This window comes from Ctenopharyngodon idella, chromosome 3 (genome assembly GCF_019924925.1).
Source record: "Ctenopharyngodon idella isolate HZGC_01 chromosome 3, HZGC01, whole genome shotgun sequence".
Lineage (NCBI taxonomy): Eukaryota > Metazoa > Chordata > Actinopteri > Cypriniformes > Xenocyprididae > Ctenopharyngodon > Ctenopharyngodon idella.
In genome coordinates this window covers 45,675,308-45,692,043 of record NC_067222.1, presented here as the reverse complement: position 1 = coordinate 45,692,043, position 16,736 = coordinate 45,675,308, and the positions used below count along the sequence as shown (strand labels likewise).

The 16,736-nt window shown below is 39.6% G+C and overlaps 1 protein-coding gene and 1 long non-coding RNA gene across 7 annotated transcripts in view; both read right to left on the bottom strand.

The window, feature by feature from the left end:
* Window positions 1-16,736, bottom strand: part of LOC127508290 (uncharacterized) — a 74,298-nt gene that overhangs the window by 11,724 nt on the left and 45,838 nt on the right. The gene's annotated exons all lie outside the window — the stretch shown is intronic.
* LOC127508276 (NACHT, LRR and PYD domains-containing protein 3-like) overlaps window positions 1-16,736 on the bottom strand; it is a 45,554-nt gene that overhangs the window by 7,518 nt on the left and 21,300 nt on the right. For 3 of the 6 annotated variants that reach the window (XM_051886018.1, XM_051886017.1, XM_051886019.1), the window contains 2 exons: window positions 9,755-9,928; window positions 7,071-7,232 (listed from right to left, as the gene is read on the bottom strand). In XM_051886018.1, the coding sequence (XP_051741978.1) occupies window positions 7,071-7,232; window positions 9,755-9,928 (336 nt within the window). Of the gene's footprint in view, window positions 1-4,186; window positions 4,358-4,437; window positions 4,535-7,070; window positions 7,233-9,754; window positions 9,929-16,736 lie in introns of those variants that run through there. The other 3 variants (XM_051886021.1, XR_007928764.1, XM_051886020.1) reach the window with 3 other exon arrangements.

Here is a 16,736-nt window from a genome sequence, read left to right as displayed (position 1 = left end):
ATGTGTGTCCACAGTTCATGTAAACACCAGCCTATAATGGTAAAAATCCACCCAATAATTTTTTAATAATCCCCATTTATCATTTTCAATCTCTCAGAACTTGCCGTTTTATATTTCCCCCTACTCCTGCGTAAGAGTGGGGAAACCCCGCCCATGACTGGTGATGATCTTCCCTGTCAGCATAGACACACCCCTGAGTGAGAAGCACAGAGTCCGCCATTTCTGTGTACTCGCTGTATCCGCTAATTTGAGGATTACAATGTCTGCACCAAAAACACATTACAAATGTTCTGTTGTTGGATGTGCCAATGAACATACGAGTCTTCATAGACTCCCAGCATCAGAGCCACTGAGGACACCTTGGTTGAATTTCATTTTTGAAGGAAATGTGCCAGAGAATGTTGTTAAAATGTTATATATATATTTGTGCAAATCATTTTACGCATGACTGCTTTACCAACGAGGGTCAGTACAATGCTGGATTTGCGAAAAAGTTGTTTCTGAAGGATGGGTCAATACCAACGCTTCGTGCTCTAACTTCATATCCAGAACAAGTAAGAATGGCACTTCATATTTTGTGAATGATTGCAAATTTCCTTTCTGAATGAGCTTTCTAGAATGCTGTATGGCTAATGTGGCTAAAGTTACCATAGTCTGACTATCTCCATGCAGCATATATTCTCTGGCTCTGTGGGAATCCTACTACAGTTCCCACACGAGCACCTATACAACAATTTAATGATTAACATGACGATCCATGCTACTGCTAGTCGATGAGTTGAATCAACAAGTATGCAAAGCTCGTGTAAAGGATTCCACTCTCTTCTGGAAGGGGGGTGGGGAGCAGCAGCTCATTTGCATTTAAAGGGACACACAAAAACGGCACATTTTTGCTCACCCCCAAATAGGGGCAAATTTGACAAGCTATAATAAATGATCTGTGGGGTATTTTGAGCTGAAACTTCACAGACACATTCTATCTTGTGAAAAGAGGCATACTATGTCCCCTTTAAATTAAAATGTGGGTAATTAAATATATAAATATTCATATGCCTGTATATGACATACTGTAGATCTAGAACATCTTAACCCTCTTTCAATATTTGACATTTTGTGCTATAACTAAATTAGCAAATGTTTCTATTTATTTACTATAATAACACATTGGCTGCTGCATCATTATCCTGCGCATGCTAAACTTTTAACAATTTAAAAGTAAATCCACGTTGTTCTTAAAAGGAGGGCATTTTCCCTCATATTACCCTATATATTCTAAGATTTCTATAAAGACACACTTATTTACTGTTTTGGTATGAATAATAAAACAAACACGTGTGTTAAACTGCAGGCATTAGTAATCTTACAGACAAGCTCATTCTCATATTCTTCATTCCCATAACCAAAACAGAATGTTCAGAAAACGTTCTTGGAACAAAAATGTGTTAGCTGTGTACATGAACCTTCATATCTTCATATTCTGGACTCATCTGCTTGCCTGTATATACAGTATTCATCATCAATAAAGTTTTGAACAGGGGGAATCCTGGAGTTTGACGTATGAGGTGCACAAGCGAAGCAACAGAGAGCAATATAAAGTATTTCAGAAATGTAATGTTTGTTCTGCACTTTATAACATGGATTACTGTTACTGTGACATCAGGATTATCCGCTGTTGATTCAGTCATTGGTAAGAAAATGCACTGATTTCACAGCACAGTTCTGACTACAGTCATTTATTGTAAAATAATACTCTTTAATCCTGTAAATTGCAGGCATTTTTTACAGCGTTCCAAACATAATTTGATGTGTTTTGTTTATATTAATCTGGACAATGTGTGATTGACACAAAGTTTACTTTTAAGAATGCAAGACAATAGTGTTTAACTGCAGAGCCAAAGCTCATGCACATAATGCTGAAAAGCAGTGAGACGCGGCACAACAGCCAAGAACATCCGACTAGCACATGATTACACAGAAAAATAATTAAGAAGCAGTGCAACACAGTGGCTGTGACACAGTGCAGTGTCATTTTTGTCAGAAATGTATGATTGTGTTTCCTGACCTCTACATGCTTACATGTGTTAATCTTTCGCTTTGTTCACACATAAGCCACTTCATAAATTAAACTCAGATTACTGACTTTTGATAATTACACAATTTTTGCTGTTCACACAAGCATTGGCTTTCCGTATTTTTTTTTTTTTTAGATGCCATATTCACACATCAGCACCAAAATACCAATATATTTTGTGATGTCAGTCATCGGAAACGACCTTTAAATGCTGCACCATTTTTTTCATCTGCCCAGAACAGAGAATCTGTCCAGTTTGACCAAATTTTTTGTGATTTCTAAATGTGATGGGAGTAAGGGGCTGATTTGATCACATTTTTGCTTTTGCTTACTATAAACAGCACATGGTAATTAAAAATCATTGTAGACTTCTTGCGTCAGTGCGTCCTGACCTCATACATGCTTGCTTTGCTCACACAGAACATCAAAACGGCAATTTACCAGTTATAATACAAATTCTCATCTCAGAAAATTGCGAAAACTGATTCAGAAGTATTTCACAAAAGGTCCTGTTCATACATGATCTCTATACGGTAATTTACCAGTCATTTTAGGGCTGTATGTGTGAAAGCACAATATGATTGTCATGATAAATCATATTTTTAAAACACAAAATCCATGTATAAAAACACATGTAAAAATATATTGCACAAACTAAAAAAAAATACGGATCAAAATATAAGTGTGAATCGAAAAATTAAAAGCGCATTTAAAAAAATAACAAGCATGAATCAAAACTTTAAACAAATGAATAATTATATACAATAAAAATATTGCACAAATCTTATGCTTATGTGTTCTTAAAAGTTGTTTTCCTTGCTTTTATTACTCTGTTCTTTGTGCTGTCTTACATTTTCTGCTCATATTTTACTCTTTTGTACGCTTGTGTTTTTTCTATTTGCTCTTTCCACATTCCTCTCTTGCTTTTCCAAATGTTGCAGTTTGAGTTTCATGTAAATTAGGCCGGGCTTAAGCATCACTATTGGTCCACTAGTTCTAGATTGACAGCTCCTCCTCTAGCCAATCAATTGAAGAGAGGGAGATGACATCACTTCAATGCGACTCATGGCTGCTGATGCTTAGACTCATACAGGAGAAGATAACAGATTAATTTGAAACTTAAAGGACTTTAAAGCTGTAAAGTTATCTGAACTATGGACATATACAAATAATTAAATTCCTCTTTTGAGATACATGAGATACTTATTTTAATGTGCACTCTTGTTATGATTGTTAATCTTTATGTTCATAATCTATGGTATTTGGTGTTAAAATATTACTCTGTCACTCTCACTGCAATTCTTTCTTGCCCTCTTTGCAAAAAATCTGTGATTTCATAGCTTTTTTTTCATAGCTTAGAGAAGATGCTTCTTTGCTAATCCTGAAAATTATTTTGGTATGTATAATAATAATAATAATAATAATAATAATAATTAATAATCATTATTAAAAAGTAGCATTAAAAAGTTACATTAACTAATAATATAAATTTCTACCACATACAATTGAATGTACCTAGCTAACAACAACTTGCTTTGTTCTGGTTTCACCTCACTCCAGTCTACACTAACTGATTTTATAGGTCAGCCTAATTTACTACACATTGTCATAACCTGAAAATACTGTGGATTATTAAGGCTATTTTACTAACCACTTTTGCTAAATGGGGTAAGCACACTTATGTTCTCATTTCAGAGTTGTTCGAGTAAATGATTTGTTATAGATCGTGAGGACAGATCAGTTGTTTTCATGATTCATTAAAATAAATCTGTTCAAATGAGTCATTAGGTTGTGAATCGGACATTAGCGGATGTTGACACGTTGCGTGCAAATCGCAAAAGATTTGTCAACACAGAAAACACTTCATCACTGGATAGGATTTTCTTTTTTGTTTACTGAAAGTGTGGTTTATGTCAGCTGCATGTGCGGAACACCTGTCAGAGAAGATGAGGTGATGTTCTTTTGAGCACTATTCACACCCAGCGGTTATTCACGAAAAACATTCTCCGAAAGCGCCACGTGAAACATGGATTCAGTCTTCCGAACTTTTAGCATCGTGTCAGTTGATTTAGATTATTATGTGCGAGGTAGAGAGAGAGCAAAGACAGTGCTTACTTTGAAGACAGAGGGAGTTCACGCACACGAGGGAGGAGCTCTCTGCTCGTTCTGTCCGTCAGCGCAGCAGTCATCTGCATCGCTAATAAACAACTCTCAATAACTGATCAAATTGGCGGAACAAAAAGTTGTTTTGGTGGCCGCCAAAAAATTTTCAATGTAGGAAAAACCCTGGAAGTACACAGAAACACTCGTTACAACTAACAGTAAACAAATATATAAAGACCTTGTGCCTTTTCGGGTGGTGCTTAATAAATTGGTAAACTTTATATCCGTAAATTAACTCCGATGAACTGTAATAAAGTGCTCTCACCTTCATTACTGCCGTATCCAGTATCACTCTGAAGACTGTAAGATGGATCATGAACAATTTACTGATCTATCATTGAGTAACACATTTTTAGCACAACCTCTGTTTTGTATTGTCCCTTTGTATTGACATCCGTTCACAAAGCAGTCCGGTGTGAAACGATTCGCGCAGACATAAACAAATTTCGGCAGAGTTAAGGGAGCATTTTCTTCTTAAAAAAAAAAAAAAAAAAAAAAAACAACTTCATCTTCAGCGGCTCAGATTTAGGGAGTAAGTAGAGAGAGCTATGTGGATTAATCCATCCAGCTACAGAACACCTAAAACGCTTGGAAGACATTTTCGTCAGTGCAGCAATGGCGGACTGTGAACTTGCTCAGGGTGGTTCTATGTTAAAACGGCAGTGTCTGTCAACATTCGTGGGTGGGGCCTGTGGCTAATGTGACGTCACATTGCCAGGAACCTGCAAACGACTTGTTCTGAGACACTGCTTATGATTTATGGGGATTAAAAAAAAAAAGGAGTGGTTGGATTTTGATCATTATAGGGTGGTTGTGTACACACACTGCCAACACACATTTATATCCAAACACCATGCAAAAGTGAATTTTGCATAATAGGTCCCCTTTAAGATTTGTGCAATACAATTTTTAATGTGTTTAAAGTTTTAAGTCATGCTTGTTATTTTTCTAATTGCTCTTTTAATTTTTTGATTCACGCTTATTATATTTTGATCTGTGACCACGTTCTTTGCTATACTGACCAATTTGCATTATTTTTTTTAGTTTTTAAATGTGTTTTTAAATTTTTGATTCATACTTATTATTTTGTGACCCGTGACCACAATACTTTCGGTGGGAATTTAAACCCATAGTAACATCACAATTTATGAAGAAATTACACTCACAGCTTTACTATTAGTAGTGAGATGGTAATTCACACACACAAAATCTCTCTCTCTCTCTCTCTCTCTCTCTTTTTCTCTCTCATGCTAATTTTTTAAATATTGAATAAATGTAATCTTTCTGCAGTCTGATTTAAAGAATGCAGGAATGCTAGATCTAACAAACCAAAGCCAAAATTACTAACAAAAATTAAAAATTTACCCTTCCAGTCAAATTTTATGCTGCAAACACCAATGACAGCTTTAACTTGTCAATGCTGGAATGTAATCATGATAGTGTTGTCACAATACTATAATTTTGACTTCAGTAAGATTAAAAAAAAATCAGGAACAGACTACTTAAGTGTAGCATTGAAGTAAGAAATTGTCACACTCATGTAGTTGTTGCACAATCCAAAACATGCTGATAAATAAATACAAGAAAGCTTTAAAGGTGGGGTTAGTCATTTTTCAAAAACACTGTTTGGAAGTTAGTCGAGCTGACGGTCGAGGAGACAGAACGAGCAAGAGGGAGATTTGAAGAAAGACTGCAGAAAGAGAGATGAGACACAATACAAAAGACCTCAAAAGAATATCACTGGAATGAAGATTTATGACTGGGCAAGAGCTTTAGGACCCACGTTAATATTAGAAAAACTTTCCAGTGCTGGAGAGAGCTAAGTGGGAAGTACTGAAAACAGACGCAGAGGCTGCTTTGATTCCGCTTCACACGTGAGTAACACTGGGTTTGAGTGTCATTGATTGTCTGGAGCTGCTGTGCCTCTTTAGTGCTTAAGTGCTTCCTTGTCGTTCGTTCATCATCTGCGTTTTATTATTCATGAAGCATTATTTTGTTGCACATCAGCTGTGATAAACAGACATCCACTCTCGCACTTGCGTGTGTAACAGTGGCCAGCTAGTGAGAGTTGTGCAGGTAAACCACTGCACACTGACGACCGCTAGAGAATGCGGTGTTAAGCGTCATAGTTTGTGCACTCGCCTCACCTGCCAGCAGCGATCGGGCCGGGGCTCGAGAGCAGGGTGGTTAGGATTGAAGGGTGAGTTTTGGAGGCGGAGGAATGAAGAGAGGGGTGGGTTTGTTCGGGTTGATTACAAATATCAAAAATGTCCAACAGCGTTTTTGAAAAATGCCTTACCCCACCTTTAATGAACATTGAGAATACTAAGCCACCTAGTCGTGGATTATCTCTTATGTATTTACAAATGGCAATATGTAAAGTACTGTTAAAAAACTGTGTCCCTCTCTCCACATGCAGCCATGTTGTTGTTTTTTTTTGTTTTTTTTTTAAATTTGAGCCCTGTCAGCCATGTACATCGCTGTTCAATTACTGGCTGTTTGTTATAAATTCCCCTCAATCTGAGATGTGTTCAAATCATCATTGAGAAGCTGAACTTCCATCTGGGACAAAAACTTATTTAAAACTCAATGTCCAACATTCAATGTTTTTTCCAATTCAAATAGCACTCACAATGCACTCATAGACAGTATCCAAGCATAACAAATAACTTGCCATATTTTTATATATATTTAAGCAAGTTGGACTTTTTGTGCAGTCTTTTTTTTTTTTTTTTTGTGAGAACCAAAGAAATGTCACTCGAAAACCACAAAAACAATTAAATGCAACCATTCTCGTGTACACGGCAGACATGACAGTTGTTACTGTTCAACATACTTGAGTTTGTCCAGATGGTTGAGTGCTTCAGAAAGCAGCTTCAGTCCTGATTCTCCTGGGTGATTGTAGCTCAGGTCCAGCTCTCTCAGGTGTGAAGGGTTTGAATTCAGAGCTGATACCAGAGCAGCACAACCTTCTTCTGTCACCATACAGCCAGATAATCTACAACAACAGCAAGTGCTAATGTAATGAAAGATATACAATATAATAACCAATAGGACTCCTGAACTGGCAACCGTTTGGCCAAATCTCTGACAATCATTCTTAATCCCAGTTCACACAAGAGCAGAGCAGAAGAAGAACGCAATTTGAGGTTGCAAGTGACGCATGTGCTGTCACACTACCAGTGTTTCATATGCAGAAACTGCAACGTGCTTTGCAGAAAGGTTCTCGGGTTCCATACTTAAAAAACATAACCAATAATAATGGTTATTGTAACTAAGTGAGTAAGTGAGCTGTTAATGAGCTTTGTTTTCTGATGTCGTCCATCGTGTTGAGTTTTAAAATCCAAAAAGTTGCAGTTTAGGTTAGGTTGTGACATGTTTCTGTTTATCTCTGAAAACAGTTTTGACAGGTGTATTTTTCTGTTTTATCAATTTTATTGCTGTACCTCCAAGCCAAAAATAACAATATTCTCATCAATATTCATAATTATATATAAAATGTGTATATTAAATGTAATCTTACTACTCTTCAAGTATATGCTTATTCTGTGCAATATATACTTTTTTGTGTCAACTCAAATTTTTGTCAAATTGTCCTTTAACCTTGTACTGGCACTTTAATTAAGCTCGAGCTGCTAAGCTCAGCGTCCGGTGTAAAAGCACTAATTCGTTAACATGCATACCGGAAAAAATGCGCACTGCTTCTGCTCTGCTGCAGCGTGTGGTGTGAATCATCCGTCATTCGTTAACATGCACACCGACATGTGGTGCGGTGTGAAACAGGCTTTACAATACACACGCGCTGCCGTGTGCAGCTCTGCTATGCTCTTTCACATGAGGTCGTATCCGTCTCAGAGCGGCTCACAGTAAATGCTGCTGCTCCACACGAGTTTAGACCATTACACCAATATCGTGGCATATGTTGTACGACACTGAAACACTTTTTTTTTTTTTTTTGCACAACTGACAAACTTAACATAGGCTGAATTATTTAGGCTAGGCTACTAAAACGAACACCAAAACTTAACAGGAACTGTTAAAAATTATAGCAATTTATGCAAAAAAATTTATGGAAAGCTGGCAGCCTGCATGTTTCTTACCATGACCACCTTCTTCCATATGGATCAATTTTCTGTTCTGATCTCAACAAGTCTGGGCAAACTACTGAGTAGACACCAATCAGAGGCCGCATTTTTATGATGTCATCATGTAGACTTCTTACAAAGTATTTTACAGCATTTTAAATCTTCATATTTAAATCAAAAATACAAAATATGAAGCCATTTTCATCAACCCTATCAAAGACAAATGACAAAAATCCTAATTTATATTTGAAATACGTATTTGAAATAAATGTATCATAAATACTGCCCATCCCTTAGAGAACACCATCCCTCCATGCAGATAAAGGTATGTCCCGTTTATAACTTTTTATAAATTTTTTTTTTAACATTTCCATGATGCAGAGGGAATCCCGAAATTTAGTCATGAAAATGGAATTTACAGTATAATGCAGATGTCCAGCATCTGCCACCTCACTATATGAAGACATGAACATGTGAACATCTCCAGAGCTACTCTGAGCGAACGCTTAATGAGCATTTCATCATTTTATTTGAGAAAAAACTCTGTCAAATACACTATGAAACTCTAGTTCTTCTCACTCTGAACTCTGAAGGTCTTCTAGTGATGTCCGGTTCGCGAACGAATCGTTCTTTTGAACCGGTCGAACCAGTTCTCCAAATCGGACTGAATCGTTCGAAACAGTTCGCATCTCCAGTAAGCAAACACTAATCCACAAATGACTAAAGTTACTCACTTTTTGACATGCCTGACACTACCTCTCGAAATAAACCAACATCCCAGAGTTATTCAGTTACTCCAACAGTAGGCTACACTGACTTAACTTGCTGTTAGAGAACTGATGATGATGAGCATGAGCAGCAGAGCAGCTAATATACTAAGTGCGCATCCGCGGCGTACCTGAACGTACTACACGGCCTGTCACCGTTCTCGTTCTTGAGTCAAGAATCGGTTGCAACGGCATGGCAAATCTGATTCTTTTTATGAATTTATGAAGTGAATAATAAAAGCTCTAACAGACATGATTACTGTACTGCAAAATGTGAGTAAACAGTTTCATAATGATTTTTCTGTAAATAACAGTTTTACATGGAACTTGTTTTCAAAACACTTACATGCAAAGCAGAGGGAATTGATACTTCTTCCTATGCAGTGACATTAGCTAATTATAACAGTGACTATTTGACGCCTTAAAAGAGCCATGGTACTAAGACTGAGTGTTTTAGACAGAGGGTTTAAAATAATATAAATAAGTTTTTTTTTTTTTTGCAAATATGACTTTTTTTTATTAACTTTATAAACATGATAAACCGAACCTCAAAAAAAAAAAAAAAAAAAAAATCCAAATGGCTCCAAATGCCATTTTTCTTCTTAACCATTCTAGAATGGGAACTGTACTTAAACATCAACATGACTGAATCAATGTGAAAGCCAAACCTCAGTATGTTGAGTTGACAGTTTGGACTCTTCAGTCCAGCACAAAGTAGCTTCACTCCTGAATCCTGCAGGTCATTGTTACTCAGGTCCAGCTCTCTCAGGGGGGAGTTTGATGATTGTAGAGCTGAAGCTACAATTTCACAGTGCTGCTCAGTGAGTTTACAGTTTGCCAATCTGAAAAAAGAAGAGCTCTGCTTTAAATGCATGCTGGTGTCTCCCTAAGGTTTCAAGAATTCCTTGATTAACCAACTTCACCAGAAAAGATGGTTAAATTCACTCTCTAGGTCTTTACGGCAGGAAAGTCAAGCAAATAAAATATAGATGTGACTTAATTAAAAGCCATATTATGTGTATGATGTAGGGGTGTGCGATATATATAGTCTACAATAATATAGCAACTGTTGTTTTAACCATGTGCAATCTGACATTATCGAGTATGTCCCTCATTTTACAAACAAACTTTAAAACCAAACAAAAACATGCCTAGAGAGTACATAAAACTGTAGCCTTTCTGGTTTAGGTTAAACTACTACAAATCCACATTTAGAGTGCAAGCTCTCACTGTGTGATTTACTTTATTAAATACAATAAAAATGCCCCTGTATGAGCATTTGGCATTTAGGCTATATTTATATCATATGATATAGTTAAGCACTTACACAAAGTAGAGCTGCACGATTCTGGATAAATTGAGAATCATGATTTTTTTTGTTGTTGTTTAAAATAGAGATCACAATTCTCCCACGATTCTGAATAGACAACTACACAAAATAACATGTAATTTATTAGAAGCTCTGACAAAATGTTAATTGCTGCAGTCTGTTTAAAAAAATATTTAATTTGAATTAATTGTTTTTAAAAAAATCAGTTTTAATGAATGATTCAATGACTTGCTCACAAATACTTCTTTCATTACTCGATGAATCAGTGTTTCTGAACAAATTTCTTGAATGAATAATTCATTGACAAATACATTACCAATGTAATCAATACAGTTGTTATTTGAAGCTTCAAGTTATTTTCTCTATTTTAATTGCTACCTTAGATATAAGTGTTTTCATCTGAACTATAAACTTTTATCCCAGTACTTCTGGAAAAAGTTGAATTATTGTAACAGAAATAATGATACTGTGTGGTTGAAAAGACTGTTTGTGAAGCTGTTTCATACCAACTGCTCTTTTTGGGTCAGCAGTAGTACGAACGCAGATTTAAATGTTCGCTGTGTTCATACTTGTCAATGATTTAATAGACACAGCCAAATTGTTGTCATTTAGGAATAAGGATCGCAAGGGAGGTTGAATCGAGATTGTGATCTTTTAACGATTAATAGTGTAGCTTTAACACAAAGAGTGGCGTTTTTTAAAATATCAGCACGATTGCAAATGTGATATTGATTTTATACAACAGTTTAATAAACAACTAAGTTACTTACATTTTAGACAGAATATTGCCTATTTTGCTTTATTTCGCAGACAAAATTAGTTCCAAAAAAAAAGCCACAGCAGAAATGTTTTGCATCTCTGATCAAAACCAGAGGTGTTTCGTTACTGAATGGATCAGTCCAGTTGAACGAATCTGTGGAATTATTGACTCGATTCGATCATTAACAGTGACTTGCCCCCAACTCCTGGCTGTTTTAGTTTCATATTTAAAGTATCTTTTAAATTTCAAAATAATTTCATATATCAATGTTTTACAAACCCGATTCCAAAAAAGTTGGGACATTGTACAAATTGTGAATAAAAAAGGAATGCAATAATTTACAAATCTCATAAACTTATATTTTATTCACAATAGAATATAGATAACATATCAAATGTTGAAAGTGAGACATTTTGAAATGTCATGCAAATATTGGCTCATTTTGGATTTCATGAGAGCTACACATTCCAAAAAAGTTGGGACAGGTAGCAATAAGAGGCTGGAAAAGTTAAATGTACATATAAGGAACAGCTGGAGGACCAATTTGCAAATTATTTAGGTCAATTGGCAACATGATTGGGTATAAAAAGAGCCTCTCAGAGTGGCAGTGTCTCTCAGAAGTCAAGATGGGCAGAGGATCACCAATTCCCCCAATGCTGCAGCGAAAAATAGTGGAGCAATATCATGTAGCGAATCAGTACAGGTATTTAATTAATTTATGGGTGAAATATATGAATATAATAAATCATAAAGCTTTATGATTAATTATAATACATATACCGACCCGAGAGGGAATTATACATATATTGTGAATTAATTACAACGAATTATAATCAATCACATATATGATTAGTTCTGGTTTGATAATAATTTAGAGAAACTATTAGTTTGTCCAGCAAACCGTTAGCTCCTCATAGCCGATTATAAAAGGAAGGTTTTTCTCTGGCCACGAGAAAGACTTCCTATTCTAGCATCAATGCGTAAAGCAAGGATACTGGATCGAAACGTTAAAGTGACCTGGGTTTGTTGCATGAGCAAAAAAACAATCGAGCATGAATATAATGTATTTAATATATGAAACTACGGATACAGAGACTATACTACTAGACATACACAAACAATACACATATATGGAAAACGAAAGTAAAGTCAAGAAAACAGAGGTGATCAAAGGAATGGCAACTTACTAACAGTTAAAACCTTTGAGAGCCAGCAAGGAAACTCAGCTTACACATCGAGCTTAAAACGCTTTGGAAAGAATGGTTCTATACTTGCATAGGTTCAGGTGCTGTGGTCGTTTCGTGTTTCTGCAGGAGTTTCGGTGCGTGCGGCTGAAGCGATTGGTCCTTTTCCGAGAAGGTGTTCTTCGGCGGGATTTTCAAACAAGGGTTTAACTTAAGAGTAAGATAACCGGAAAGGAAAGAAAAAGAGTCCGTCTCCTAGGCGATGAAGAGTGAAGACTTAGGGCGACGGATGAAGAGGGTTTGACAAAGAAACTTGTTGCCAAAAGATGGTCGTCCCGAAGAGAGGGGGCGCGTGATGGAAGCGCGGTCGCCGAGACGTCCGGGAGAGACGTGTGTTAAATGGCGAGAGACAATCGAGAGACAATGAGAGATGCGTGTCGTTGTGTTTTAAGGACAACAGGCCAGAACGCCTCCTGGGATACATCAGCCAATGATGAGGGTGCGATTCTGGCGGGCAAACTCTTTCTTTGTCTCCATTTATGACCTAATTTGCATGGTTTGCGAAGTGTCCGATCTGAGTACATTTTCTTCAAAGTACCATTAAAAATAGAAGAATGCATTTTACAGTCATGTGACATACATTTTCAATTAGAGCATAACGAAAGCTTTACAATGAGACCAAACTTGTCAGATGGCAAAGACATAAAAGGTGAGATACAGTTTATACTTGAGTTTTATCGTTTAGAAGAAAACTAATACAACTACAGTCATAGCTAAGCTTATATACTAGGGATAAATACATGCACCTTTAAATACAGCGACGGGTACATATTGGCACAGTCATATTTGGAGGATAAATGTACATTCACAATCTCCATGCGTGTTTGTGAGTGTCTGTATGTGTGTGTGTATTGGGGTTGTGGCCAGTGTCTGTGACCATATCACCTTTAGTCCCACCAGGGTGACTCTTTGAAGTCTCTGGAGCTGGTGAGACTATGTTCTGTTTTTCTTTACTGGGGTAACAAAGGTGCCAATGGGGCAATTGGTCCCGGACTTGCCGGAGCCGATTCGTGATTTACATGCACAGTTCAGGAAGCTAAAAGCATTCTGAAATGTCCAAAGTTGATTGACTAGCCAGATCTATCCAGACGCTACAATCCCCCTTTCGGCCAACGCAGTTCCTGTGCGGACTTCGTTGGACGGTAACAAGGTTCGATGGCACATGGATCCGGATGGTCAAGCAGCAGGTGGTTCCTACTGGTTCTCTGTCCATCTCGATGAGGCTGGGCATTTTCTTTGCCTTGAAACTTCCTCTCCTCTGTCTCCTTTTGAAGCCTTGAGGAAGGGCAGATAGGCACTTGTCCATGGACTCTTGCATCCCTTTGGTCCCTTCGGATAGGATGGAGGCCAGGCCCAGGGTGAGTGCGTACTTGATTGCTATGGAGAGGCAGAGGGCTGTGTCAGCAGCTGTCCAAGCCTGGGCTATAGGTGAGCTGGTCAGGACGGGCAGTCGGGAGAGTACTTGGAGGGCTGTATCAACGGGAGTAATGTCAATTAGCTGGGACCCCCTTTTCTCAATCATCAGTTCCAGTTCTGGATCTAAGGTGTGGTTGTGATTTCCGGAGGAGGATGAGATTTCCAGTTCTGACGGGTCCTCTTCGCTTGAGAGACGGTACACTGCCAGATTGTTGAGGTGAAGGATGGAACCCAGGGGTACCTGGATCCACATACTTTGATTGGGCAGGCTGACACGAGTGGCCGTGTCGTGCTGATTGTAGGTTAGGGTGTCGATGCGAGTGGGGGTGTGGACGAGCAGTCGAGCGCCCACAATCTTGGCTTGTGTTCCGATGACTGGGGTGTGAGGCTTGGCCTCGGCGGGGCAGCGTGTGTCGCTGATCACGGGCTGCAACCGGCAGATTCCTTCAGTGTGTTCTCTGAGGGAAGGCTTGTTAGAGCCGAAGCAGTGAATGTCTTTGGTCAAAATGCACCTGCTCAAATGGGGAGCCAGATACAGCTGTGGGTCGCTGTAGTGGTAGACTACCACATCTGAGGTATGTATCTTGGGATGGATGTTACCTTGCCACCACCTGACATTGACCTTGTCTTTGGGTCTGTAGATGTTATCTGGTTCACCGATGGGTGGATTGAGAAGGACGCCCACCTCATTCTGCTCTGGCTTGGCGCGCAGTAGGATGGCAGCACCCAGAGAGTCAGCGAGGTGGGCTGGAACAGTCTTGGTGGGTCTGCCAGTAGCAAAGTCCAGCATAGTTTGTACAGGGTACTGAGGAATCCTATTTACAGCCACGCTCTCCATAGAGAAGCTAACTTCTCGCAGCAGGTATGTTATCAGAGCTATACCCAGCGGACTTTGGGCAAAGTCATTTTGGGAGACTGTAAACAGTTGCTTCATTGAGTTCACCGTTTGGGTCAGCAGGAAACTGTGAGTACAGAGAACCACCACAATACCTTCCCAGGATTTGCTGATGGTTTGCAGGGTTTGACGCTGCTTTGCAAGTTGTTTTCTCAGCTGTGGGCAGAGCTCGTCGAGGTGCTGGTGAGTGGAGTAGGCTGTGATGATGCTGGGGTCTCCTGGTTGGTACAGGTGCACCGGCAGCATCACCTGCCGCGCCGTCATTAGTTCAGTGGGGGACACCCGAGTTGACTCCAGTGTGGTGTCCATGGTGGCTATGAACCCCAGAGGAAGTTTTACATTCCAGTCTTTCTGGTTGACTGACCATGAGAATGTGACTCCTCTGCGTTGCAGTGGGGTTCTGGGATTTGTGTTTGCAGTTTGGACTTGACAGCAAACCTGACATCCTCTGACATCCTCTGCCACATCTTGCTGCATGCTGGGCCAGTACGCCACTTGTTTTAATGTCTCATCAGTGGTTCTGGTGCCATGGTGTCTGGCATATGGTGTGTCGTGGGCGTATATCAGTTCACCCCCCTTTTGGCCTTGTGGCATTACAAGCTTTGGCGCCGTGAGGTCGTCAAGGACGTGTTTTAGGATGTTTAGTCCCACACGCAGCATGTGGTTGATCCCATGCAGCCGTTTGTGGCTAGGGGTCGCCGTGGGACCAGATGCCGTGATCGGGAGGTTGGAGGGGTTTGAGTGGTGGTTTAAAATAGTTCGTAAGGAAGTGTTGGTAATTTTGGTTGTCAGTGGCAGTGGCCGTAAGGTGGGAAATGTTGCAGGAACAGAACGCTGGCTGCAGGTTGCTGCTGCCACACTAAGGGTGGGTGACTGGGGTGGGGGTGACCGTAGATTGTTATGCAGCGTGCCAGTCTTGGCACGGGCAGTAGTTTGGTCGTTTTCACCTTTGCCACGCCCTGGTTGTTTTGAATGTCTGTTCACCTTTTCCCAGTAAACGATCATGTCATGTGTTTGGGTGATGTCATCACGTGTTTGGAACAGGTGTTGATGTTTCACCGACATGTTGTATTCAGTCCTGAAATTAGTTTGTTTCCAGCCTGGAAGATGGCATGTGAAACTAGGTCTGGCATTGCATGAGTCTGTGCAAATGAGGAGTTCTTTGATGTTATGGGCTGAGGCAACTTGAAGGGTTATGAGAGTAGCTGCTACTTCAACATATTGACGTGACTGGGGACCCCACCTGAAGTTCTGTGGTTGGCAGGGTTGGTTGTTTAACCATCGCACCCCTGCACCTGCCTGTAGGATGCCCTCATGGCTGTAGGAATGTCCATCGACGTAGGCCGTGGGCATACCTTGGCACGCATTCTCTTCGAAGTACTTGTGACAGGTTGGTTGTTGTTGTTGGGGTACTTCTACCTCAAATGTCAAAGCTGGTGTGTTGTTTAGGGTTTGACCACGTCTCATGTTGAGCCGAACAGCACCCCCTTTGGTGTAAGCTGGTACTACAGCTTCCTGTATGTTGAGCAGGATGCAGACCTCTGGGATGGTCTGGTCTGACAGGAAATTGGCAGTGTTGACGGGAACAACAGGGGACTGTAAAGTCATTGGAGCCCACACCAACTCATTAGCACTGTCCATATGAGCCTTAGGGTGCATCAGGGAGTCCGGAAAGACCAGGAAGTGATGGGTTAGACGCAGGTCATTCCATTTCAAGTTCAAAACGCAGATGTTTTTGGCAGTCGTCATGGTTGGCAGACGAAAGTCCAATGGGAAGTGTGTGTGCTTGTTGACACATGGGAGGTTCGGTGTTCCCTCAATAAGAGCACTTAACAGCGTGTGGCTGAAGGCTGAGTTGTCTGCCCACAGTGTGCGAATAATGTCTGTTGTAGTCACATCATTCAGCTGTGAGTCTGTGGTGACCTTGGAACAGAAGGAGTTAAAGTCTATGGTGAGTTTGCGTGTGCAGGGTAGCGAACTTGAACTTTGCCCTGAGACGGGGTTC